The 25884-nt window shown below is 36.9% G+C and overlaps 2 protein-coding genes across 3 annotated transcripts in view; one reads left to right on the plus strand and one right to left on the minus strand.

The window, feature by feature from the left end:
* The window catches only part of LOC134656893 (flotillin-2), a 384591-nt gene that overhangs the window by 43999 nt on the left and 314708 nt on the right, over positions 1–25884 (plus strand). The window lies entirely within an intron of this gene.
* On the minus strand, positions 5468–8615 carry LOC134656870 (glucose dehydrogenase [FAD, quinone]-like). The gene is made up of 2 exons (XM_063512403.1): positions 8459–8615; positions 5468–7402 (listed from the first exon to the last, which is right to left on the minus strand). Exons 1-2 carry the CDS (start codon positions 8510–8512, stop codon positions 5534–5536), a joined length of 1923 nt encoding a protein of 640 aa, XP_063368473.1. The 5' UTR covers positions 8513–8615; the 3' UTR covers positions 5468–5533.

The following is a 25884-nucleotide window of genomic DNA, read 5'->3' on the forward strand; positions in this document are numbered from 1 at the left end:
TTAATAACTATAAAATAAAGAATTTGGACACATTTAAAAAAGGTTATCGTGTGAATTTGGGACTTTATGCCGACGGAGGGGAGGTACAAACTTAGTGCGTGCCGCTTGTGACGGATTCGAAAAACGTTTTTTCTACTCGTCGACTGCAATGCTTGAATTAAGACTTCGTATACGAAAGTGAAATCACATACTTTTTTCACTATGGGACCCCAACTCAACTATAATATTTATTTCGATACAGTTTAGTCAACTATAAGCTATAAGCGCTGGTGGCCTAGCGGTAAGAGCGTGCGACTTTCAATCCGGAGGTCGCGGGTTCAAACCCCGGCTCGTACCAATGAGTTTTTCGGAACTTATGTACGAAATATTTGATATTTACTAGTTGCTTTTCGGTGAAGGAAAACATCGTGAGGAAACCGGACTAATCCCAATAAGGCCTAGTTTTCCCTCTGGGTTGGAAGGTCAGATGGCAGTCGCTTCCGTAAAAACTAGTGCCTACGTCAAATCATGGGATTAGTTGTCAAGCGAACCCCAGGCTCCCATGAGCCGTGGCAAAATGCCGGGATAACGCGAGGAAGAAGAAGAGTTTAGTCAACTATAATATTCATTTCGATACCGTTTAGTCAACTATAATATTCATTTCGATACAGTTTAGTCAACTATAATGAAATTGACCAATCGAAAGCGCGGAGCAAGTACCAGGGCCTCATGAGTTACGAGAAGGTGTCGTTGACCAACCGACCGGGGGCGCGGGGAGCGGGGGCCGGGTCGCGTACGAGTATGTAGGTATCGCGGCTGCTCGCGCATCTTAGCTGTGTATTTTTGGTTTTTTTACCTACATATATGATTCTTCTACTAGTTTTAAGTATTTTTTTTGTTGACTCGTAGAAAAAGTATTGTATACAATAGTGATATAATCAAGCTTTTCAATCTCGTACCTTTACTTAGGCAACTCAGCAAGCTTCGTTGCCTAAACACGGTACTCGACTGAAAAGCTCTCCATTATATCACGATTGTATAAAATACTATCTTACGTTTCATGCTGGGGATGAAGGTTAAAGTGGAGATTGTATATGAGAATATCTTTCATGAAATATAGTTTTTATTGCATTTGTTATGAGTACTTAGTTTCAATGAGAGTTTGAAATTATGCGAATTGGACACGGTATAAGTAGGTACTTACTTTTACCACAGAGTTTATTTAACGTTCGCGTAACGACTAAAAAGTCCAACGACTGAGACGTGGATGTGATCATTATAATTTTATTTATCAAGGATATGCGAGCAATTTCTGTCATTAATTATGTATAATTTTATATTATCAATTTATCACTAAGTTTTTCCTTGCACTAACCTCTATTTTGTTCTGACGTACTTACTTGCAAGGAAAACATATATGTTTAGACTGACCATAAAGGGCTAAGATGTCATAGTATGATACTGCCCTTGATGAAAATATGAATTTCCTTTTACAGGTTTAATTGTCCTATTATATGTAGGTAAATGTATGTATTTTAGTAACCATTTTATCTTGGACCGTTGTTATCTTAATTTTTTATATGAAAAATACCGATAAATCATAATGCACATTGCACGTAATTCCTCATCAAAAAGTACACATTGATTTGTGTGTATTTTTTTCGCACTTAGCAGGATTTCAAAAATCGCCCCCCAGTTCAAATTTGACTGGTAGAGATCCCTTACAGAGATAATTTTCCTCTGTGATCACGAACCTGTGTTGTGTACAATATTATTGTAGTACTTAATAGCTAGTAGTACTTAATCACATTATTGAACAATGTGATTAAGTACTACTAGCAGTGCCGGCCCGAGCCCTTGATCAGAGTATTCAGAGTAGAGCGAAATCGGGTTTTGGCGCCTTTCGTTGAAGTTTTCAAGCGTATTTTGTACCCCCCCTCGCCACACTCGCGTCTTTTAAAACTTTTTTTTCTCATTTGCCGCCTAGAGCGGCCGCTCCACTCGCTCTACCCTAGATCCGGCCCTGACTACTAGTGTCAATCTATGGAACTTGCTAACTATGTAAACAAAAGTCACTAGTAAATTGACATTCAGAGACAATTTTAATATGGCGGTTTGTTTACATAGTTAGCAAGTTCCATAGAATGACATTTTACATACTACGTTTACAACGGAATGATGCTCGCATGAAACCTTGACTATCTGCAAAAAAAATATTATCAATATATGTATATTTATTTTATGGACCGAGGTTTTATGTAGAAGAAAAGCTTTGCATGCGCCAGCAAATGTGTCAGCGCTACTTGCGCTATATGGCTATATTAGGGACCAGGGGACCACGTTAGGGACTAACCCCCTTATTCATAAAACTTTACGGGCCTGATTTAGTTAAATTATGTTTTGTCCCTTTCTTACAAATACATAAGTCAAAATGACGGAAAAGGACAAACGATTATTAGCTAATTGAGGTTTGTAGCGCGTTGATGAATAAGGGGGTGTATTCTAGAGGCACGGAGCTCAGCTACAATTAAGTACTTTCCTCTACGTGCCTCTATTTAAAATGTATTATTTCCCACCGTGCACGAAATAAAGCACCAGATAATTATTAGAAAAATATAGATACTTAGCAGTTATTTTTAAATACTATTTCTATTTAATAAATTGGATTGAAACATAAAAAGTAGGTGAGTTGACCATGACGTCACTACACACGTTTTCATATAAATTTCATATTAGAAAATCGTTTTGACAGTTCTATAAAAGAAGCTGATTTGACTAATAGGAAAGTAGCCAATTGGAGAAGTATTTTTTTAATACCACATCGGTGGCAAATGAGCATACGGTGGTGGTAAGCGGTCACTTAAGGGGTATTTTCCGGCCAGTGACGCCAAGTTACCACATAATGTACGGAGCCGTACAGCGCCATCTGCATTTCATAGACTGCACGTTACATATAGTATAGAATAAATTAATTTTGGATTGTGAATGTTGTGATACATACGCGCCTGCATATTTTTTATAGCAATTTATTTATAAGCGCACAATGTACTTAATCGTGATTGTCGTAAGAGAAGGCAGTGCGCAAGCGCCTAAAGAAAACCGCACCGCTAACACAAGAAGGAAAAAACTACAGTATCTGGCGCTTAGGAGTTAGTTTAATATTGAGATCATGACTCTGAGGTTAGATTCTTTTTGATACCATCAAACTAGACAACTTTGCACACTATTCTCGGATAAACAATTTTTTCTTTAATGTACAAAGTTATCATGTTTTCTTGCCAGTAGGCAACTATGTAGATCCATTTGTAATTTGTGTTGTGGCATATACGTAATTTTATTTGCAAGAGTTTTTAAATAATCATTCCAATTTTTGGCAATTTTGACGACGGGTAAAGTTATCTCAAGTTTGTGTCAACATTACCCACGTCGATTGCATGGAAATACAGCTCGTAAGACGCAGACGTTGAAACAAGGATCACTTCAAGACAAAGGAACTAGGTTTTTCCTTTGTCTTGAAGTGAAGTTCCTTTCAATATCTCAGGCCTAGTTTTGTAAGCTCCTGTATAAAATGGGTGTGCAATGTTACCTAGCCTTTTTTGCTCTTTTCCATACAAGCCGCGTACAGCTTTTCGAAAGTTTTAGGGTTGAAACTTTTGAGAAAATCTGTGACAACAGTTTTAAGGACAAAAGTATGATTTTGATTTATACCGTAGTATATATATATACCTACCTACGTTCAAGGCCTATAATATAACATGTAAACAAATAATTACGAGAGAAATGCAATACATATATTTTTAAACCTACTTTGGTTTACTAAATTACAAGCAACCGTAGGACCTACTACTAGGGTATTTGACTACTAATCAAATCAGTTTCTTTTTTTGAACTGTCAAAACGATTTTGCTACTATGGAATCTATATGAAACACTAGCATGTGATGTCACGATCAAACTACCTACTCTTTATAGTTTTATACGGGTTTTATAAATATACATTGTGTCTAAAAATAACTGCTCTCTACTTTTCTCTATTAATCTTCTGGTGCTTTATTTCATGCGTGGTGTAAAATAATTTATTTTAAATACAGTCAAATACCCTATTATGAAGAAGTAGAATTATATTATTTGGTGCATAAAGGGGCCCACTGATTAGCAGTCCGCCGGACGGCCTGTCAGTTGTTCGGAACTGTCAAATTTTTGTTCTAACTGACAGGCCGATACCGTCCGGCGGACTGTTAATCAGTGGGCCCCTTTACATTCATTTACGTCGTTGCACTAGCCCAACTTACCCCGGCTACACACGTTAACTATAAATCGTAGCGATTAATCTGTGCAGTCCGATTTGCGCAGTTTTATCTACCGTGTGTATGACAAATCGTTACGATAATCGACAACGATTTGTCATACACACGGTAGATAAAACTGCGCAAATCGAACTGCACAGATTAATCGCTACGATTTATAGTTACGTGTGTAGCCGGCATTAGCGTTCGTTTCATCGGTTCCGGGGGGCCTAGCCTAGAATACCTTGTTAAATAATGAGTATTTACTTACTTGTTTTCTCCTAAAATTTAGTACCGCTTAAAGAGTTATTGTTTAGGTTAATAAATAAATAAGTCATCGCTTTATGACATTTGTTTATTTGGTTTCAAACATTTTGTGTTTATAATATTTTCTACTTAAAAATACGAAATAAATTACGTTTTTTGTTCATACTTCATATGTATGTGTATGTATATGTATGTATATATATATGTGTGTATATATTTATATATGTTTATGTCTGTGTATTTCTTATGATTGTATTGTGTTCGTACACGTACGTAATTGTTTCATCTATACCACATATTTTTTGCACCGCCTACAACTTATCTGCTTTGCCTAAAGGTTGACTGGTAGAGAATGCCTTATGGCATTAAGTTCGCCTTTTGTACAGTGTGTTCTCTTATGTGCAATAAAGATTAAATAAATAAATAAATAAATACTTACAATACTTGATTATGAACATACAAATAATTAGTGTCAATAAATATTTATCAGTTACTAAATACATTTACAGCTATTATTACCTATGCCAAGACACTTATAACACTAAACTAACACTAACACTAAATTACTTTTTCATCACAGTTGAGTTACCTCAAGTCAAGTCAAGAAGTCGTTTGTCCTAGTCCTAGAGTAATAGTGCCAGAGTACATTATCATTATAGGTACTTATGTAATTCTTTCCAGTGAGTTTGTGTTAAGTATTACTACCCCGTAAACAAAATGGCCAAATGATTTTATTGTCACTCTTAATTATGTCTAATGGTTAATAGAGGACAAACGATTACATTTTGTGAATAGATTTTTGAGGCTTGTAGAACTTTTATGAATAACGACATATACCATAAACTTGCTCAACAAGAACATTACATACCAAACCAAACATTGTCAGTCTAGAGAGACTCCTATAATGTTAATTCCCCATAATCACCACAGTTTTTGCCTCGAAAGTCGTGACCAAAAATTTACTATAACAATTTACTTACTCGTAACAGCTAATAATATCGGTCATCTCCATTTACCCCAATCTTCTTTGATCATATCTGCTGCTTTTTCCGCTATCATAAAAGTGGGGGCATTCGTATGCCCCGACGGTACTACAGGCATAACACTGGCATCAACCACTCTTAAATTTTGAATTCCGTATAGTCTTAGTCTAGGGTCCACTACAGCTGTCGGATCGTTCTTTGGTCCCATTTTGCAAGTTCCGCTCTGGTGGTAGATTGTAAACGTAAACATCCGCGCTTGACACGCAAAGTATGCATCGCTTCCGAAGGGACCATATTGTAAGCATTCTTCTATCGGTACGTCGTACATCTTTGTGTCCATTTTCCTCATCGAAGGTTGTCGCGCTATTTGAATACTAACTTTTATCCCTTCCACAATTTTCTGCAGATCTTCTGGATCTTCAAAATAATTTGGAATCAATAAAGGCGGAGCTTTAGGGTTTCTGCTCTGTAGCATTACTCTACCGCGCGATTTCGGCCTCATTAACATGGGAAATACCATGAATGTCTCGGCTCTGCCAAGCGGACCGTAGGTGTCAGTAAATATTTGGTCGTCAAAATTGAAGTTTCTGCGCAGTAATGGGTCCGAATTTAGTCCACCGGCTATAAATAACAGCTCCATGTCGGGCCATCCCGTGGTATTGAACTTGTCTTTCAAATCCATGAAAATTAGAGCTTCGCACCCTCCAGGTATGGACAGTGGTCCCTTATGTGTTTTCATCCATTTAAAAACCACATCTAAATGATTAAATATGTATTCTGTAGATATAGATACGTTTTGTGGCCGTACTATATACTGTACCCCTCCAGCGGCAATATGGTCCATCAGGTTGTAACCAACTGCTAGATCTTTTATTACAGGTATTTTCATTTCTTCCAAATGACTTCTTGGTCCTATTCCTGATAACATCAGCAGTTGAGGTGTGTTAAGAGCTCCGGCCGATAAGATTACTTCTTTTTTCGCTAATATTGTGTATTTCATATTATGTTTTTCTAATTCTATACCTATTACTTTGGTTTTGCTGTCATCTAAAATTAGTTTGGTCACTAGACTTCCTTTTGATAGGTGAAGATTTTTTCTTCCGTTAATAGGGTGCAAGTAGGCCCGACTGGAACTGTGGCGTGTTCCATTTTTCATAGACAGCTGTAAAAACGATACCGCGGCAGGAGTAGGACCATTATAATCGCCATATTTGAAACCTAACTCTTGGGCTCCTTTTACCCATGCCTTTCCTTTTGTAGTACGATAAGGCGAATGTTCAATATTAACGTGGCCACCCTGTTCGTGATATTTGGGGTCGTTAAATGAACGTATGTTGAAGTTTTCTACTTTTTTGAAATAAGGAAGTACGTCGTCCCATCCCCAGCCTTCGTTACCCATCGCTTTCCAGTTGTCGTAGTCGTAGGGTGATCCCCTGGTGTAAATCATATAATTTAGCACACTGGAGCCTCCCACTACCTTGCCACGGGGCCAGTTGCACTGTTTGTTCTCGAACCCGGCGCAATACTTTGTCGACGCTTTTGTTTTATACTTCCAGTTGGCAGACGAGAACTGTAGGTAGTTAGCGACCAGCGGAATGTCCATGATAAAGTTTTCGTTGACTCCGGCCTCTACTAGTAAAACTTTCCATTCTTTGACTTCAGTGAGCCTGTTAGCTAAGACGCAGCCGGCGGTGCCGGCGCCGACGATGATGTAGTCGTACTCCTGGAGCAGCTCGGTCTGGTCGGGGGGCTCGTTGTCGTACTGGTGGCCGCCCTCGTTCAGGAAGTTGGCCAGAGAGGTCACTGGGTTCACGAGCTGGCCGTCCGCGGCGGAGGCGGCGAACAAAATCCATAGTGCTGCCGCGATCAGCGCGCGCTGATGTTTCATCTGAAACGAATACAAAACATTATTAATTATATTGTCTCTGAATTTATTGACCATTCAGTTTTTGTGACTTTGACAACAAATTGCTAAAACACCTGTTTCAAAAAGTTGGAAATAGGTAATTAAAATGTTAATTTATCAGGCCTAATCTAGTCATATATTTAACATGAGTTGATAGTTGCTACTTAGGTATACCTATAACACCGTTTTCATGATCATGACTTCGACGTCATGCTTCTAGTTCATCCATGATGTCTATCTCTAATTTCTACTAAGTAATTACAGCTTATACTCGCGCATACACGCCTGGCTGAGTTTCAAGTTCAATTTGTACCTTCAAACGATGCAAGTGATGCCTAATATAAGGTTTAGAGAGCAACCTTGCTAACTAAGTGATGCTTTCAACTATGCCCAACACATCAACCGTATCTGCATTTAAAAACTCATTCAATAGTGTAACTTATGGTATGAGAACAAGGTCTACAATTGCATTAGGTTTCTGATATACATAGCGTGGTAGACATGGGAATAACCTAATTACACATTTAAACGCGTTTGACGCAGGAAACTGGGCGTTGATGTTGATGACATAAGAAGTATCTGTTTAAGTATAATTCCATAAACGTTTTGCTATAGCCATGGCCGAGTGAGATAGGCCTGCGAACATCAAGAAAATGCATCACCTATTATGTAAATTCATGACAATACAATATCAAATATATGAAAATAAAGATGAATTCATTAATCTGGCATATAACATCTGCATCATTGATAAAATGATAAACATCTGTTAGCTACGAACACCAAATTGACTAAGTAGTTGACTAGGTACTGTAATATTACTCGGAGAGTCGGAGTACAAATAAATGATTATGATTACAAATACAATAATTCAATTCAATATAAATGCACATATTACATGCATATATAATTGCATTATGTTTTATAATTTGCCTACTAGAATCGTTGTCAGTTTTATATTGCATTTTTAAGTAAGAGCACCATTTATAGATTATTTTATCATATTATAATGCGTTTTAATTATAATGGAAAACTTACATGACGAAGCGAAGGACGGGCGGCATTTCTGAGTAAATCAGGCAGGTGGTGCATTATATTATATCAAAATTGATGTTACGCAAAAATTCTATTGATCTATTGCAATGTTGTTATCTTTAAACGATTTTGATATGTCAGCGATATACATATGTTATTGCATATTTATCTATTGTAATGATTTGATGTAAGCAAGTCTGATACCATTTATTATTATTTAGGTGTAGAATTGGATGTGGCATACCTATATTTAAAAAATATTTTTACAGTAAGGTACCTATGCCTATTTATAAATCCTTGTGTTTAGGTGTAAAGAGCGGCCAAGTGCGAGTCGGACTCGCCCATGAAGGGTTCCGTATTTAGGGGATTTATGACGTATTAAAAAAAAACTACTTACTAGATCTCGTTCAAACCAATTTTCGGTGGAAGTTTGCATGGTAATGTACATCATATACAGTGTGGAAAGATAAGTCGGGCCCTGGAGGGAAACTACTTTAAATCCTTAAGCTGGCTCATTTTACTTAAAGGAGACATTCCTTTATTTTTGAAAAGAAACAAAACTGCATTCAAAGATTTTCTACAACTCACTTGCCTCGCCCGGGACTCGAACCGACTAAAAATTCCAAAAAATAAAAACTCGCAATTTTATTCTACTAGTCGATACAGTTAATGTTAATGATAACATTTCTCCAAGAAACATTAGGTCTTAAACTCGTCTGTCGTACAAAAAATCCATAAAATGTAATATTTACTCAAGATTTTTTTAGACAAGCCAAATTGAAGAAAAAAAGAAAAATACTTTGAATGCAGTTTTGTTTCTTTTTAAAAATAAAGGAATGCCGCCATTAAGTAAAATGAGCCAGCTTAAGGATTTAAGGTGGTTTCCCTTCAGGGCCCGACTTATCTTTCCACACTGTATATTTTTTAATTTTATCATTCTCTTATTTTAGAAGTTACAGGGGGGGGGGACACATTTTACCACTTTGGAAGTGTCTCTCGCACAAACTATTTAGTTTAGAAAAAAATGATATTAGAAACCTCAATATCATTTTTGAAGACCTATCCAGAGATACCCCACACGTATGGGTTTGATGAAAAATTTTTTTTTAGTTTCAGTTCTAAGTATGGGGAACCCCAAAAATGTATTGTTTTTTTTTCTATTTTTGTGTAAACATCTTAATGCGGTTCACAGAATACATCTACTTACCAAGTTTCAACAGTATAGTTCTTATAGTTTCGGAATAAAGTGGCTGTGACATACGGGCGAACAGACAGACGGACAGACAGACAGACATGACGAATCCATAAGGGTTCCGTTTTTTGCCATTTGGCTACGGAACCCTAAAAACAATGCCAATTTCGATCTCACGCTATTGATACGTATTTTCTATTCATACAATCAAATTTGGCCATGAACTCTCGAGTTCATGGCCCCCCGAAAATTGACAGATACGTTCGTTGAATTTTCATAACTATACATAACGTACGGTTTGTCAGACAAATATTTTCAAATATATTTAATTATGCATGAATTGTTTAAAAAAACACCTCGTATGTCGGTATATTTTGATGAGACTGTCGTTACTCAGTAATAATATTATGTTTGGTTCTGTGACGTACATATCATGATTTTAGGTCCTAACCTATGACGAGGATGTGCGTCATATACTGGGTCTTGGGTCTTGGCGCGGAAAACCCGATGGCCGATGGATAACTCTAAGCCAGGCGGCCGATTTTTGAATCCCGACTTGAGAGAGAGAATCGAGAGGTATTGACCACTCGTATTCAATTCTATCAGGAGAAAGTAGGAATCCACAATTTTAGTCACATTTGTATTATATGCCGCCAATAAAAATATAAATCATAAAGGAATTAATTTATGAGATTTTTTGTGTTCATTAGATTAGCTAGTTTTCGATTGAAACATAAAGTCCTTATTATCGATAGGTAGTCAATCACTACACGGTCGAATAGTGACTTGCAAAAACCAGAATTATTAGGATCATGCGAAAAAAATCGTGACAAATTTTCGTGTACGATTATTATATTTTCGACCACTCTCTTTTAAATTCGAACGTTCGAAATTCATAATTCGGCCCCTTGGTTCGATGCAACTCAAGTATGATATAAATTATGAACCAAACAGAGATAATGTAAAGTGTCATTCAATAGAACTTGCTAACTATGTAAACAAACCGCCATACTGAAATTGACACTGAATGTCAATTTACTAGTAACTTTTGTTTACATAGTTGGCAAATTCTATTGAATGACACAAATGGTGCAAAGAGGAAAATTGATCGATTTCATTATTTTAGCCAGTCTTATTACAGTCACAGTTAGTGGCTGAATAATACTCTGTGTAAAAGTTAATTAATTGCATATTAAAGCACTATAAATGTGACCGTCTGATAAGAATCAGTTAAGGCACAATATTACTAAAGTAACTGTCCTCTGACCTCACAGAGGGGTTCAGTTTTCTCATGTTTTCCTTAACCGAATGTTGTTTCGCTTATAAGTTAATATCTGGGTGACCGAGCTTCGCTCGGAAAACATATAAAAACTCGAAAAATGCGCGTTTTCCCAGAGATAAGACCTAGCTAGATCGATTTTTTGCCCCCGAAAACCCCCGTATAGCAAATTTCATCGAAATCGTTAGAGCCGTTTCCGAGATCCCCGAAATATATATATAAATAAATAAATAAACAAGAATTGCTCGTTTAAAGGTATTAGATAAGTTCCGAGAAAAATGTATGAGCCTATTCATATTGAACCTCCGCTTTGAAAGTTATTCGCCCAGCTACCACAGCTTAACAATTTTATACCTATCGTGTCAAATATTAATAAATGCTAAATGCCAAGCTGTGCTTCCATATTAGGTATACAATTAATATAAACCTAATCTTATACCTTTAAACGAGCAATTCTTGTTTATTTATATATAAATATTTATTTATTTATATATATATTTCGGGGATCTCGGACACGCATTTAACGATTTCGATAAGATTTACTATATGGGGGGTTTCGGGGGCGAAAAATCGATCTAGCTAGGTCTTATCTCTGGGAAATTTAAACGCGCATTTTTGAGTTTTTATGTTGTCCGAGCAAAGCTCGGTCTCCCAGATATTATAAATGCTGATATAAATAAACAAATGTGCGTATGCGAAGTTTAATTACTTTCCGGTTTAATTTATATCTCGATGCTGCCCTCGCCCTTGGAGTAGACGCTATGACGCAGGAATGCAAATGAAATTATTCACGCGATCCGATTGTTAAATGACGAAGGCGAGAGATTATTATTTGAGTGTGTCTACTAAACGCGAAATTTCTTAGACGTAACTGCTTAAATAATAAGTTTTTGGCAAAAATTTAATTTTTGGTACAAGCTTTTATCGCTGACTGTACTTTTCTTACGACAGACAATTAATACTCATCGAGACAATTCTTAAAAACTCCTAACACAATTAGGTTGCGTTGTTTCATCACAGAGTTCCTATGGCCACCTCCTGTCTCCATCCTCAGATCAGTTCGACAGTACCATATTTTTGTATTGTCATCAGAACTACATACAGCTGCCAATTTTTATGCGCTACGATCCTTGGAAGATGGTTAAATTAGTTACCTTAGATTCCATTACATAGTTACATGCGGAGTGGACGACCAGATGATAAAAAGAAAACTTCGAAGCACAACAAAGTTTATGGGACTAATGGAAAAGACAAGTGACGTGCGTGTATATTTTAGTCTATTACTTATTATAAATAATTAGCCTCTTCCCATGACTTTGTTCGAGTAGAATCCCTCCCTCCCATTTTTCCTCCAACCCTTGCAGAACTCTCGTATAATCTGACACTTATTTTCACCGCATATTTATGGGATGCATTCTGGGATATAAAGTGTCCTGTATTCCCGGTTCTTACTATCTGTGCCCTATTTCAACCAAATCAGACGTTTTTGAGTTAATTGAACAAATTAATTACGCAATTAAGGACCTGTAATTAGTCTCAAATTAATTAATTCTATTGTATTGGTCTATCAATTTTCTTTTTCTTATTGTTTTAGCAAAGAGTACACGCGACTTTGAAATAAAAATGTTTGAAATTATATGAACGTTTAAAAATGCACTTTTGACATATGTATGTCGCACAGTATTTATGTAAAATGTGTAACATAATCTTTAATAGAAAAAAACCGACTTCTCTAACTACTAGCCTAACCCACATAACGGCGCTTATACTTTATTTGGTAATATGTACCTATGCATTTTATGGTAATCATAGTGTTTTTTTAGTTTAAGTATCATAGTGGTTTTCCGGGTCAAGATCCGGGTCCGGATCCGGATCCGAGTCCGGGTCCGAGTCCGAGTACGGGTCCGAGTCCGAAGTCCGGGGCCCAGTCCAAGTCAAAATCGAAATTCAAAATCACTAAACGTGTAGGTACTATGCGTCGTTGAAGAGTTCTGTTCTGATCATCATCAGCAGTTCCACTTCATCAAATCCCACAGTTTTTAATGTAAATGCTTGATTTTCTGATGAAAATATATAAAATTCTATACATATGCCTTTAAAATTTGAGGAGTTCCCTCGATTCCTCATGGATCCCATGTTCAGGACTTGAGATTGACATAAATGTGCCTAAAAACCTAAATTGCTTAACAAACATAACGAAAAGGACAAATCGCCAAATGCGAACTATGCGTCGTTGAAGAGTTCCGTTATGATCATCATCAGCAGTTCCACTTCATCAAATGCGACAGTTTTTAATGAAAATGCTCGATTTTCTGATGAAAATACAAAAACCTCTATACGCATGCCTTTAAGATTGGAGGAGTTCCCTCGATTCCTTGTGGATCCCATCATCAGAACTCGAGCTTGAAAAAAATTTGGCTTAAAAACTTAACTTGCTTAACAAACATAACGAAGAGGACAAATCGCCTAACGTGAACTATGCGTCGTTGAAGAGTTCTGTTCTGATCATCATCAGCAGTTCCACTGCATCAAATGCGACAGTTTTTAATGAAAATGCTTAATTTTTTGATGAAAATACAAAAATCTCTATACGCATGCCTTTAAGATTTGAGGAGTTCCCTCGATTCCTCATGGATCCCATCATCAGAACTCGAGCTTGACAAAAATGTGGATTAAAAACTTAACTTGCTTAACAAACATAACGAAGAGGACAAATCGTCAAACGTGTACTATACGTCGTTGAAGAGTTCCGTTCTGATCATCATCAGCAGTTCCACTTCATCAAATGTCACTTTTTTGAATGTATATGCTTGATTTGTTGATAAAAACACAAAAATCACTATATGTATGCCTTTAAGATTTGAGGAGTTCCCTCGATTCCTCATGGATCCCATCATCAGAACCGGGTTTTGACAAAAACGGGACCAATCTGTATGCATATACATACAATGAAAAAAAATTTTTTCAAAATCGGTCCAGTAATGACGGAGATATGGAGTAACAAACATAAAAAAAAATAAAAAAAAACATACAACCGAATTGATAACCTCCTCCTTTTAGATTTGGAAGTCGGTTAATAAAAAAAAACATACAACCGAATTGATAACCTCCTCCTTTTAGATTTGGAAGTCGGTTAAAAATGAATAGGTATTTTTATTATTTGAGTGGTTTTCCTGTAAATTTCTAGACATACCTAAAAATACATACTTATACACTATCTAAGTAATATGCTAATGAAACAGGTAATCTAACGTAATAAAATTCATATTATTGGTGTCATTAATTGCCTTTATTATCAATTTTTCATTATCATGTCAGAAATGACACGTGTCATCGTTATAAGCAGGGCTTTGTGTATTCTTGCACAAGTTATGCAAATGACAATTCGCATAATTATGTTAAATTATTAATATTATTATAAAGTTATCGAACGTGTTATTGCGAGCATCAAATGTCAATGATCTTGACTCGGCAGGTAGGGGTCGGCAAACAGCGGCACGTGTCGGACACCGGTTTTAAAATACAACATTGTGTTCTATTCTATCACAGGGCGGACACGCCATACATCAAAAATGATTTGCGTTTATATGTGTGCGCGGCACGTTTGTACACGCGTCATTGAGTTTCTGACGGAATCCTGACGGAATCTCAGTAGAGCGACTTAGGCTGCTTACAGACGAGCGACAGTACGCGACACACTGTCGGCGACGGTCGCTGACGACCGCCTGCGACGGCTATCGGCGACGGTCGGTGACTGTCGGCGACGGTCGGCGACTGTCGGCGACGGTCGGCGACTGTCGGCGACGGTCGGCGACGGTCGGTGATAGCTGTCGCGGCGTCGCTCTTGTGTCACAGCACACAGTCTTCGATGTGTAGTTTAAGAAAAAGCACGTATTTTCTTTTTCAAAATGAGTAATGACGATTTTGATGCTGATGCATTATGGTTTAAAGAAAATACGTAGTATCTCTTGAACTACACATCGACAACTGCGTGACACAAGAGCGACGCCGCGACAGCTATCACCGACCGTCGCCGATAGCCGTCGCAGGCGGTCGTCAGCGACCGTCGCCGACAGTGTGTCGCGTACTGTCGCTCGTCTGTAAGCAGCCTTACGCACACATTCATGTCGCGGGCGAGGTAATCCGAATCGGGGCGGGGCGGTGCGTGTCCGTTCTGTATGATAATACTATTACTTATTCTGTGATTCTATGTAATTTTTTCCATACAATACAGGTAGGTATTGTATTATAAAATTGTTTATTTTCCAATATCAAACTTGATTACAGTAAAGTCACACAGAAACAAGTAATAAAAAAAAATGGCTCCGCTTTCGTGTAAAACACCTTGTATTAAATATATTGGAAATACTAAAATTCTTCTTAAGCCGGGCATATAATGGCCAATAAGATTCCTCACGTGAAACTTTCGCTTGTAAATTTTTATGTACCCATAAGTACCGACCCACGACCCCCTACAAATATAAAGCGGACCCGTAAATTCAACCTGATAGGACAACAATTGATTGTAAAGGGGCCCACTGATTAACAGTCCGCCGGACGGTATCGGCCTGTCAGTTGTTCGGAACTGTCAAAATTTTGTCGGAACTGACAGGCCGATACCGTCCGGCGGACTGTTAATCAGTGGGCCCCCTAACTTACACACAACACGGATAGTCTTGCTCACGTGTCACTGTTCTGGTTTATTTTAATAAGTAATTTATATGTTTTATAGGACTGTGTCCTTGAGTCTCACCCGAGGGCAGTAGCCCCGTAGGCCCGTAGCGCGAATCGAGACATTCTCTTATCTTTTTCTAAAAGCTCAAGTTCTTTCATAGCTGGCTGGAATTAGTGAAGTTGAGGCGCGGCTGCCATGTTCAAGTAATATTTTTTTACGAGTAGGAATTATTAAGTTAAAAATGTATGAAATTTTCCTATTTAGCAAAACAGGTCATTTTTAGGGTTCCGTAGCCAAATGGCAAAAAACGGAACCCTTATAGATTCGTCATGTCTGTCTGTCTGTCTGTCTGTCCGTCTGTCCGTCTGTCCGTCTGTCTGTCCGTCCGTATGTCACAGCCACTTTTCTCCGAAACTATAAGAACTATACTGTTGAAACTTGGTAAGTAGATGTATTCTGTGAACCGCATTAAGATTTTCACACAAAAATAGAAAAAAAACAATAAATTTTTGGGGTTCCCCATACTTCGAACTGAAACTCAAAATTTTTTTTTTCATCAAACCCATACGTGTGGGGTATCTATGGATAGATCTTCAAAAATGATATTGAGGTTTCTAATATCATTTTTTTCTAAACTGAATAGTTTGCGCGAGAGACACTTCCAAAGTGGTAAAATGTGTGTCCCCCCCCCTGTAACTTCTAAAATAAGAGAATGATAAAACTAAAAAAAATATATGATGTACATTACCATGCAAACTTCCACCGAAAATTGGTTTGAACGAGATCTAGTAAGTAGTTTTTTTTTATACGTCATAAATCGCCTAAATACGGAACCCTTCATGGGCGAGTCCGACTCGCACTTGGCCGCTTTTTATATTATTAAAAAGCAGGAAGCATTTGAATAAGCACCTCTTTAACGCTTTAAATTAAAGATAGATGATCTTCATCTAACATACAGTAGTGCGACATAAAATACACAATGTAGTAGAAAATAAATGAGGGCGCCACTTTCTACGTATCTGTCACATTTTTGACTTAAAATTCTTAAACATTTATGGAAATTTCATTAAAGAGAAATGATGATATACGCGCGTAACTTTGTTTTATTATTGTGGTAATTATGATTTATGAAATAATATATATAAATACACATGATATTTTAATTAAATAGTTAACATATATATTTTATTGTTTCAGGTATGACTGGCGATGTACGGAATAACAACGTGTTTTTTTATATAACATTACATTACCTAGTTAATTAAACTACATCCAGAAAAAAACTGTCCAAGAGCATGTCGGGCCATGCTCAGTGTGGGGTTCCGTCACAATAGGCTAAACTGGGGCGGGGCTATTAGTATAGAATTACAGCTTGGCAAAAAAAAGTAGAAATTAAAAAGTGACAACACTAGTGTCGTCCCGTTTTCTTATATAAATTGGTTTGAAAGGAACGACACTACAATGTTGCCACTTTTTAATTTCTACTCTTTCTTGCCAAGCTGTATATGTGATTATTTAAGTATAGGATTAAATGATGCTTGGTGCCATTTACTTTTCATTGATCTAATACGAGGAAAATACTACTTACTCGTAATTAAAGCAATAGACGTATGCCATTGGAACTTACTTTCAATCGGGGACTTTGCATGTCTGGTCACAATAAATAATCCATAGCGATATTTATGAAAAACCAAAGGTATTTTAGGAAACTGGAAAACTGCAGCAATTTTAAAATGTTTGTTAATTATGTTTGTTAATAAATAGGTGGTAACGAAAGGTCCGATCGCTGTGTCTCGCCCCAACCTATGGTTATCGCTGCCGCCGTCGCAAGTCGTTCAATGTCGTGGCCGAGCCGTAAGGGCTCCTAGTTGACTGCGGAACCCTAAAAAAATAGTCGATTTTGCTCTATTTTGAATGTGATTGAACTTTGATGTTTTTTGGCAATGAAAATTAAATATACGTAGCATTCAGCCTACCATTTTGTACATCATTGTGCATTGCTGTTTTGTGTAATAAAGATAAAGGTTGATAAAACAAGTTGACATGTTTTAACGACATGCCTACCCGTAATATGTTTGTCTTGTTATGTACTAACAAATCATAATCAACGTTTACCTTAAAAAAACATTTTTTTACAAATTCGGCATGTGAAGTGTTTGTTAAGCCAGGTTTACAGTACGGTACCTAAGTATAAGTAGGTAGGTAGTAATTAGTCAAATTTGTGAACACCAGAGGGGTTATAATTATAAGTGCGTTGCCGGCATTTAAGATGGGACCATGAAATAAGTTTGTTCATTGTTGTAAGGCCTATTGTGGCTGTATAGGCCGAATTTGGTTTTAAATGTCCTTTTACATATATAGGTATGTTATACCTACGAGTAGTAGATAAGTGGCACCGCAGCGGTTTTTTAAAGCAGATTTTCTAGCGTTGGTTCATTTTTCTTTTATTTATTTTTCCTTGTTATATTAGTATGGGCAGCACAGTGACAGCGTTCTTGAGCATTCTTGATGCGACCCGGCTTCTTGTCACGAGAACTCTGTACCCATACCAATAACGTTTTCTATTTTTGTTTGAATGTTTTTTTATATACATATAGCTATATTGTTGACGCCATCAGACTGAGGCTAGTAAATTTAAGTGTTATGTAATAGTACATTACGATATAAGTCCGAAAAGTAAGAATTAAAACACGACTGAAGCGAGTGTTTTAAATCGACACGAGTTGCGAATTACCTTTTCGCACTTGTATCGTAATGTACTATTGTCTATACGACTATACCAGCCATTCTCAAAGGGTTCCGCGACACCCCTGCAGTGTATTTTTTATTAATAAGCATAATTATTATGCTTATTAATAAAGAAATACACTTCTAAAAACTATTGTTTTATTGTAGGGTTCCATCAAGTATTTCGCTTTCCAAAAGGGTTCCGTCAAAAAAAAGACTGAGAACCGCTGGTCTATACAGGTGCCATTTAACAATCATTATTTTTGGCCAAAGGATGAAAATATTAGGGTCAGGACTCAGGAGTCATGGCATACAACGGTTTATTCTAGTAGTCGACGGTAATGTTACAAAAAGTGTATAAAAAAAAGCGGCCAAGTGCGAGTCGGACTCGCCCATGAAGGGTTCCGTATTTAGGCGATTTATGACGTATTAAAAAAAAACTACTTACTAGATCTCGTTCAAACCAATTTTCGGTGGAAGTTTACATGGTAATGTACATCATATATTTTTTTTAGTTTTATCATTCTCTTATTTTAGAAGTTACAGGGGGGGGGGGGACACACATTTTACCACTTTGGAAGTGTCTCTCGCGCAAACTATTCAGTTTAGAAAAAAATGACATTAGAAACCTCAATATCATTTTTGAAGACCTATCCATAGATACCCCACACGTATGGGTTTGATGAAAAAAAAATTTTTGAGTTTCAGTTCGAAGTATGGGGAACCCCAAAAATTTATTGTTTTTTTTTTCTATTTTTGTGTGAGAATCTTAATGCGGTTCACAGAATACATCTACTTACCAAGTTTCAACAGTATAGTTCTTATAGTTTCGGAGAAAAGTGGCTGTGACATACGGACGGACAGACAGACGGACAGACCAATCTATAAGGGTTCCGTTTTTTGCCATTTGGCTACGGAACCCTAAAAAGAAGAACCTAAACACCTGTCCATCACCATAAGTGTAAGGCCTGAGTGGACGCTTGAATCTGAGCGTTCGGCGGGGCGTGCAGCGTGGCGTCGGGGTCAGGAGTAATTTGAGCAGCGTGCACTAAAGGCCGCTCCTATACGCTTGCATTTGTTTAACGAGCACGCCGCATGCCCCACCCCGCTGCACGCCCAACTCGAGCGTCCACTCAGGCCTTACACTTACACTTAGACAGTAGTTACCGAGAATATTTTAGTTCCTTTATTCAAGTCATGATATATAATAAGTTGTTTAATGACTGAGCGGACGCAATTAAACTGTCAACACACAATAAAATCATTATAAGTACCCATTTTTATCACCCATCTGTCTTATGTCAATCCCGTGCCTAAGCATAGTTATATTCCATGTTTATTTTCAAACCTTGCATTACCAATAAAATTGTGTACATTTATTAAGAATTTATGTTTAATTAACCTGATCCGCGCAGTATGTATTGAATTCTAATTAATTGTTAATTAGAGTTCAATACCTACTAACGTGGATCCGCGTTCAGGCTCACGAGAGGTTAAGTAATTGTAACGAGTGCCATTATATACCTATCGTTATTTTAGATATTTCATGGAATTTCAAAAAACAAATCATTGTCTCTATCATTTCGGGAAATTAAATAATACAATACAATATTTACATTTTTGTTTTATATTGAGTAACTTTCAATGAATTCGTAATGTCCTAACTTTTTTTTGCTGGGTATTTGACTGGGTTAATGAGCTTTTTACAGGCTTCAAGGATACAATTAGTATTTTTTTCAAACATAACATTTGAAAATTAGTTATTTCTCTATTGTTTCTCGTTTGTGGTATTGTCTCTTTGCATATTATTTGTTTTCAAGAGGTCAGCTGTGTGTCCTTGAACTTAGTTATAATATAGACGTTTAAAAAATCTTAGGAAAATTCAACTTTATACTACATAGCTAATGCCATGGCCAATATACGACTAGTCTTTAAAAAAAGCGGCCAAGTGCGAGTCGGACTCGCCCATGAAGGGTTCCGTATTTAGGCGATTTATGACGTATAAAAAAAAAACTACTTACTAGATCTCGTTCAAACCAATTTTCGGTGGAAGTTTACATGGTAATGTACATCATATATTTTTTTTAGTTTTATCATTCTCTTATTTTAGAAGTTACAGGGGGGGGGGGGGGGGGGGGGGGACACACATTTTACCACTTTGGAAGTGTCTCTCGCGCAAACTATTCAGTTTAGAAAAAAATGATATTAGAAACCTCGATATCATTTTTGAAGACCTATCCATAGATACCCCACACGTATGGGTTTAATGAAAAAAAAATTTTTGAGTTTCAGTTCGAAGTATGGGGAACCCCAAAAATTTATTGTTTTTTTTTCTATTTTTGTGTGAAAATCTTAATGCGGTTCACAGAATACATCTACTTACCAAGTTTCAACAGTATAGTTCTTATAGTTTCGGAGAAAAGTGGCTGTGACATACGGACGGACAGACAGACGGACAGACGGACAGACGGACAGACGGACAGACAGACAGACAGACAGACAGACAGACAGACATGACGAATCTATAAGGGTTCCGTTTTTTGCCATTTGGCTACGGAACCCTAAAAACCGGGACAAGTGCGAATCCGACTCGCCCACCGAAGATTCCGTACCTTTTAGTATTTGTTGTTGTTGCTACATGCTGCATAATTATCATAAAAAATCTGGTCATAGTTAATAGGAAAATACTATCTTAATTATTATTTTATACACATTATTTTCACTGTATAAGATTTGCATGCGCACTAGCAGGCTGAATATACTTACTTCAGTAATGTATTTGACAACATCCAATTGATTGTATTTTAACAAACAAATTATTTGATTTGATTTAGAATATTTCTTGACATGGCTGCCATATTGCAAAATTGCACATCCCACGGGCTGTCAAATAATAACAATGAGGAATTGCGTTCTTGGTATGGTGTGGATCGAGCTTGCGTATACTACATACATAAAAAACAATAAACCCACCCAATGTGTGTGACCCAATGGTTGACTGGTAGAGAATGCCTTTTGGCATGAAGTCCTCCATTTGTACATTTTTCTTTCTTTGTGCAAAAAAGTTTAAATAAATAAATAAATAATGTTTATTTCGTGTGGTTTAAAATGAGATTAAACAACTAAAATAGGTTCGCGTGAGTCATTGAGATACATTATTATTTATAATACAAGAATTAGTAAAATCTCTGCTGTCCCTTTATATTACAAGAAATAAATATTTAGAGGAAATATTTAGGTAACTACATATTTCCCAAAGAAATTTATAAGCTAAAATAGGCAAGCTTAAAGTAACCTGTTACAGACATTGTAAAATTAGGATATTACAAAATCGTTTATTCCGAAATTCTTGCCCCGTATCCGTATTTTACGGGGGTCCAAGGTTAGAACCGATGTTAGTTTTATGTTTTGTCATTCTTCAGCACATTTCAGATCTGAGATTGCGATTTACAAAATTACAATGAAGATGTGTTAAAATTGTCACTTAAATCATTACAATTGTAATTTTTATGGTCTCCCATCCCCCCTCGCCCCTGTAGTTTCTAAGGATCAAACGTATAAAAAGGATCTACTGGCGTTTGCCATACTCTGACAACGCTCAACATTCTGGATATACTGGCCGCGTAGCCAACGTGCCAATCGCTAACGCTCCGTAGCGATCGAAACGCAACTGTCACTGTCGCACGAATATGGAAGAGTGATAGAGAGACACAAAGCGATTCGATAGCGAAGCGATAGCGATTGTCACTTTGGCTAGGCCACCAGAACTTCCAACGTTATCAGCGATAGCGAGATAACTTAGACTCCTTTTTAGCGACTTTTTAGTGACCTGCAGATGTAGCACAAAACTGGGATGAATAGAAGAGGGGAATAAACTATTAGTCTGTCATTTGTTTTACCATGTGACCACTGATGTGTAGTGTAGGTATTTTACACTAAACTGTCATTCAATAGAACTTACTATGTAAACAAACCGCCATACTAAAATTGACACTGAATGTCAATTTACTAGTAACTTTTGTTTACATAGTTAGCAAGTTCTATTGAATGACATTTTACAATCGCGATTAATGCTTTACTTAAGTAAGTACTATTCATTTTTAGGGTTCCGTAGCCAAATGGCAAAAAACGGAACCCTTATAGATTCGTCATGTCTGTTTGTCTGTCTGTCTGTCTGTCCGTCTGTCCGTGTATGTCACAGTCACTTTTCTCCGAAACTATAAGAACTATACTGTTGAAACTTGGTAAGTAGATGTATTCTGTGAACCGCATTAAGATTTTCACACAAAAATAGAAAAAAAAACAATAAATTTTTGGGGTTCCCTATACTTAGAACTGAAACTCAAAAATTTTTTTTTTCATCAAACCTATACGTGTGGGGTATCTATGGATAGGTCTTCAAAAATGATATTGAGGTTTCTAATATAATTTTTTTCTAAACTGAATAGTTTGCGCGAGAGACTCTTCCAAAGTGGTAAAATGTGTGTCCCCCCCCCCTGTAACTTCTAAAATAACAGAATGATAAAACTAAAAAAAATATATGATGTACATTACCGTGTAAACTTCCACCGAAAATTGGTTTGAACGAGATCTAGTAAGTAGTTTTTTTTTAATACGTCATAAATCGCCTAAATACGGAACCCTTCATGGGCGAGTCCGACTCGCACTTGGCCGCTTTTTAGGGTTCCGTAGCCAAATGGCAAAAAACGGAACCCTTATAGATTCGTCATGTCTGTCTGTCTGTCTGTCTGTCCGTCTGTCCGTCTGTCCGTCTGTCTGTCCGTCCGTATGTCACAGCCACTTTTCTCCGAAACTATAAGAACTATACTGTTGAAACTTGGTAAGTAGATGTATTCTGTGAACCGCGTTAAGAGTTTCACACAAAAATAGAAAAAAAAACAATAAATTTTTGGGCTTCCCCATACTTCGAACTGAAACTCAAAAATTTTTTTTTCATCAAACCCATACGTGTGGGGTATCTATGGATAGGTCTTCAAAAATGATATTGAGGTTTCTAATATCATTTTTTTCTAAACTGAATAGTTTGCGCGAGAGACACTTCCAAAGTGGTAAAATGTGTGTCCCCCCCCCTGTAACTTCTAAAATAAGAGAATGATAAAACTAAAAAAAAGATATGATGTACATTACCATGTAAACTTCCACCGAAAATTGGTTTGAACGAGATCTAGTAAGTAGTTTTTTTTATACGTCATAAATCGCCTAAATACGGAACCTTTCATAGGCGAGTCCGACTCGCACTTGGCCGCTTTTTAGGGTTCCGTAGCCAAATGGCAAAAAACGGAACCCTTATAGATTCGTCATGTCTGTCTGTCTGTCCGTCTGTCTGTCCGTCTGTCTGTCCGTCTGTCTGTCCGTCCGTATGTCACAGCCACTTTTCTCCGAAACTATAAGAACTATACTGTTGAAACTTGGTAAGTAGATGTATTCTGTGAACCGCATTAAGATTTTCACATAAAAATAGAAAAAAAACAATAAATTTTTGGGGTTCCCCATACTTCGAACTGAAACTCAAAATTTTTTTTTTCATTAAACCCATACGTGTGGGGTATCTATGGATAGGTCTTCAAAAATGATATTGAGGTTTCTAATATCATTTTTTTCTAAACTGAATAGTTTGCGCGAGAGACACTTCCAAAGTGGTAAAATGTGTGTCCCCCCCCCCCCCCCCTAACTTCTAAAATAAGAGAATGATAAAACTAAAAAAAATATATGATGTACATTACCATGTAAACTTCCACCGAAAATTGGTTTGAACGAGATCTAGCAAGTAGTTTTTTTTTAATACGTCATAAATCGCCTAAATACGGAACCCTTCATGGGCGAGTCCGACTCGCACTTGGCCGCTTTTTAGGGTTCCGTAGCCAAATGGCAAAAAACGGAACCCTTATAGATTCGTCATGTCTGTCTGTCTGTCCGTCTGTCCGTCTGTCCGTCTGTCCGTCTGTCCGTCCGTATGTCACACCCACTTTTCTCCGAAACTATAAGAACTATACTGTTGAAACTTGGTAAGTAGATGTATTCTGTGAACCGCATTAAGATTTTCACACAAAAATAGAAAAAAAACAATAAATTTTTGGGGTTCCCCATACTTCGAACTGAAACTCAAAAATTTTTTTTTCATCAAACCCATACGTGTGGGGTATCTATGGATAGGTCTTCAAAAATGATATTGAGGTTTCTAATATCATTTTTTTCTAAACTGAATAGTTTGCGCGAGAGACACTTCCAAAGTGGTAAAATGTGTGTCCCCCCCCCCTGTAACTTCTAAAATAAGAGAATGATAAAACTAAAAAAAATATATGATGTACATTACCATGTAAACTTCCACCGAAAATTGGTTTGAACGAGATCTAGTAAGTAGTTTTTTTTTATACGTCATAAATCGCCTAAATACGGAACCCTTCATGGGCGAGTCCGACTCGCACTTGGCCGCTTTTTTTTTATTTCATTAACAAGCTTTTATTAGGTCGACCTGTATGTAACTATGTAATGGAATCTTGCAAGTTAAATTTGATCCATTTCCCGGTTTCCGATTGAGCTGAAATTTTGCATACACATGTAAGTCGGGTGACAATGCAATATTATGGTACCATCGAGCTGATCTGATGATGGAGACAGGAGGTGGCCATAGGAACTCTGTGATGAAACAACGCAACCTAATTGTGTTAGGGGTTTTTAGAATTGTCTCGATGAGTATTAGTTGTCTGTCGTGTAAGAAAAGTACAGTCAGCGATAAAAGCTTGTACCAAAAATGTAATTTTTGCCAAAAACTTATTTTAGTTTCACGAATGCCGACAAATATGTTGCCGCTGTCCACTTATAATACGGGCCAACGTGTCTGTTCCGGATCTTTACGATTTAGTATGGAAGGTTTTACATTTGCACGAGTAGGTATTAATAATACGCGCATGCGTGACGCATCGGGCGCTCAAATTTCCGTGGGACAGCTATTTTGTTACCATTTATCGTTTCTGCGTAAGACTAAAAAAAAGTAAATGCAGGAACAAACAGTATTTCATACAAATTGGAAAATTGCTCTGCTAAAGTCACCGGTAATTTATGTACCTATGTATTACACATTACCGGAATTTTAGCATTAGAAAAATGGTAAACAATCTTTACATGTCTTTTATTGAAAAATGCTTTAAAAAAATAGTAACTGTTACTTATGATATGAAACTATGAAACCAAAAGAATGTCAATATAATTATTATATATCCTTGCTATATAATTGTTACATAATTTGCTGTGACTTATTTTTCAAGTGTTTTCCAATAAAAATACACGTCAAGATTTTCTACTAATGCTAAAAAACGAGGTATAGGTAGGTCCCGCGCTAAACTCAACACACTAAAGCTCAGAAATAAATGCTACTTGTTTCGTGGTTTGATCTAATTTTGTTTTATTTTATTGTTACGTGTAATTTAACGTACCAAGAAAAAAAAGGATTTATTTAAAGCACAATATGGTAGTATCAGATTTAATGAGATCCTTATCAGAATTCTAAATCTTTGGATAGGAAGGATAGTTCCTAT

This window comes from Cydia amplana, chromosome 19 (genome assembly GCF_948474715.1).
Source record: "Cydia amplana chromosome 19, ilCydAmpl1.1, whole genome shotgun sequence".
Taxonomy (NCBI): domain Eukaryota; kingdom Metazoa; phylum Arthropoda; class Insecta; order Lepidoptera; family Tortricidae; genus Cydia; species Cydia amplana.

What these genes read in the sequence shown, in the direction of transcription:
- LOC134656870 (XM_063512403.1), bottom strand. Translation starts at nt 8,512, where the DNA reads ATGCACCACCTGCCTGATTTACTCAGAAATGCCGCCCGTCCTTCGCTT. An exon ending in CCCGTCCTTCGCTTCGTCAT is followed by an intron (nt 7,403 to 8,458) that starts GTAAGTTTTCCA and finishes TATTCGTTTCAG; the next exon opens with ATGAAACATCAGCGCGCGCT.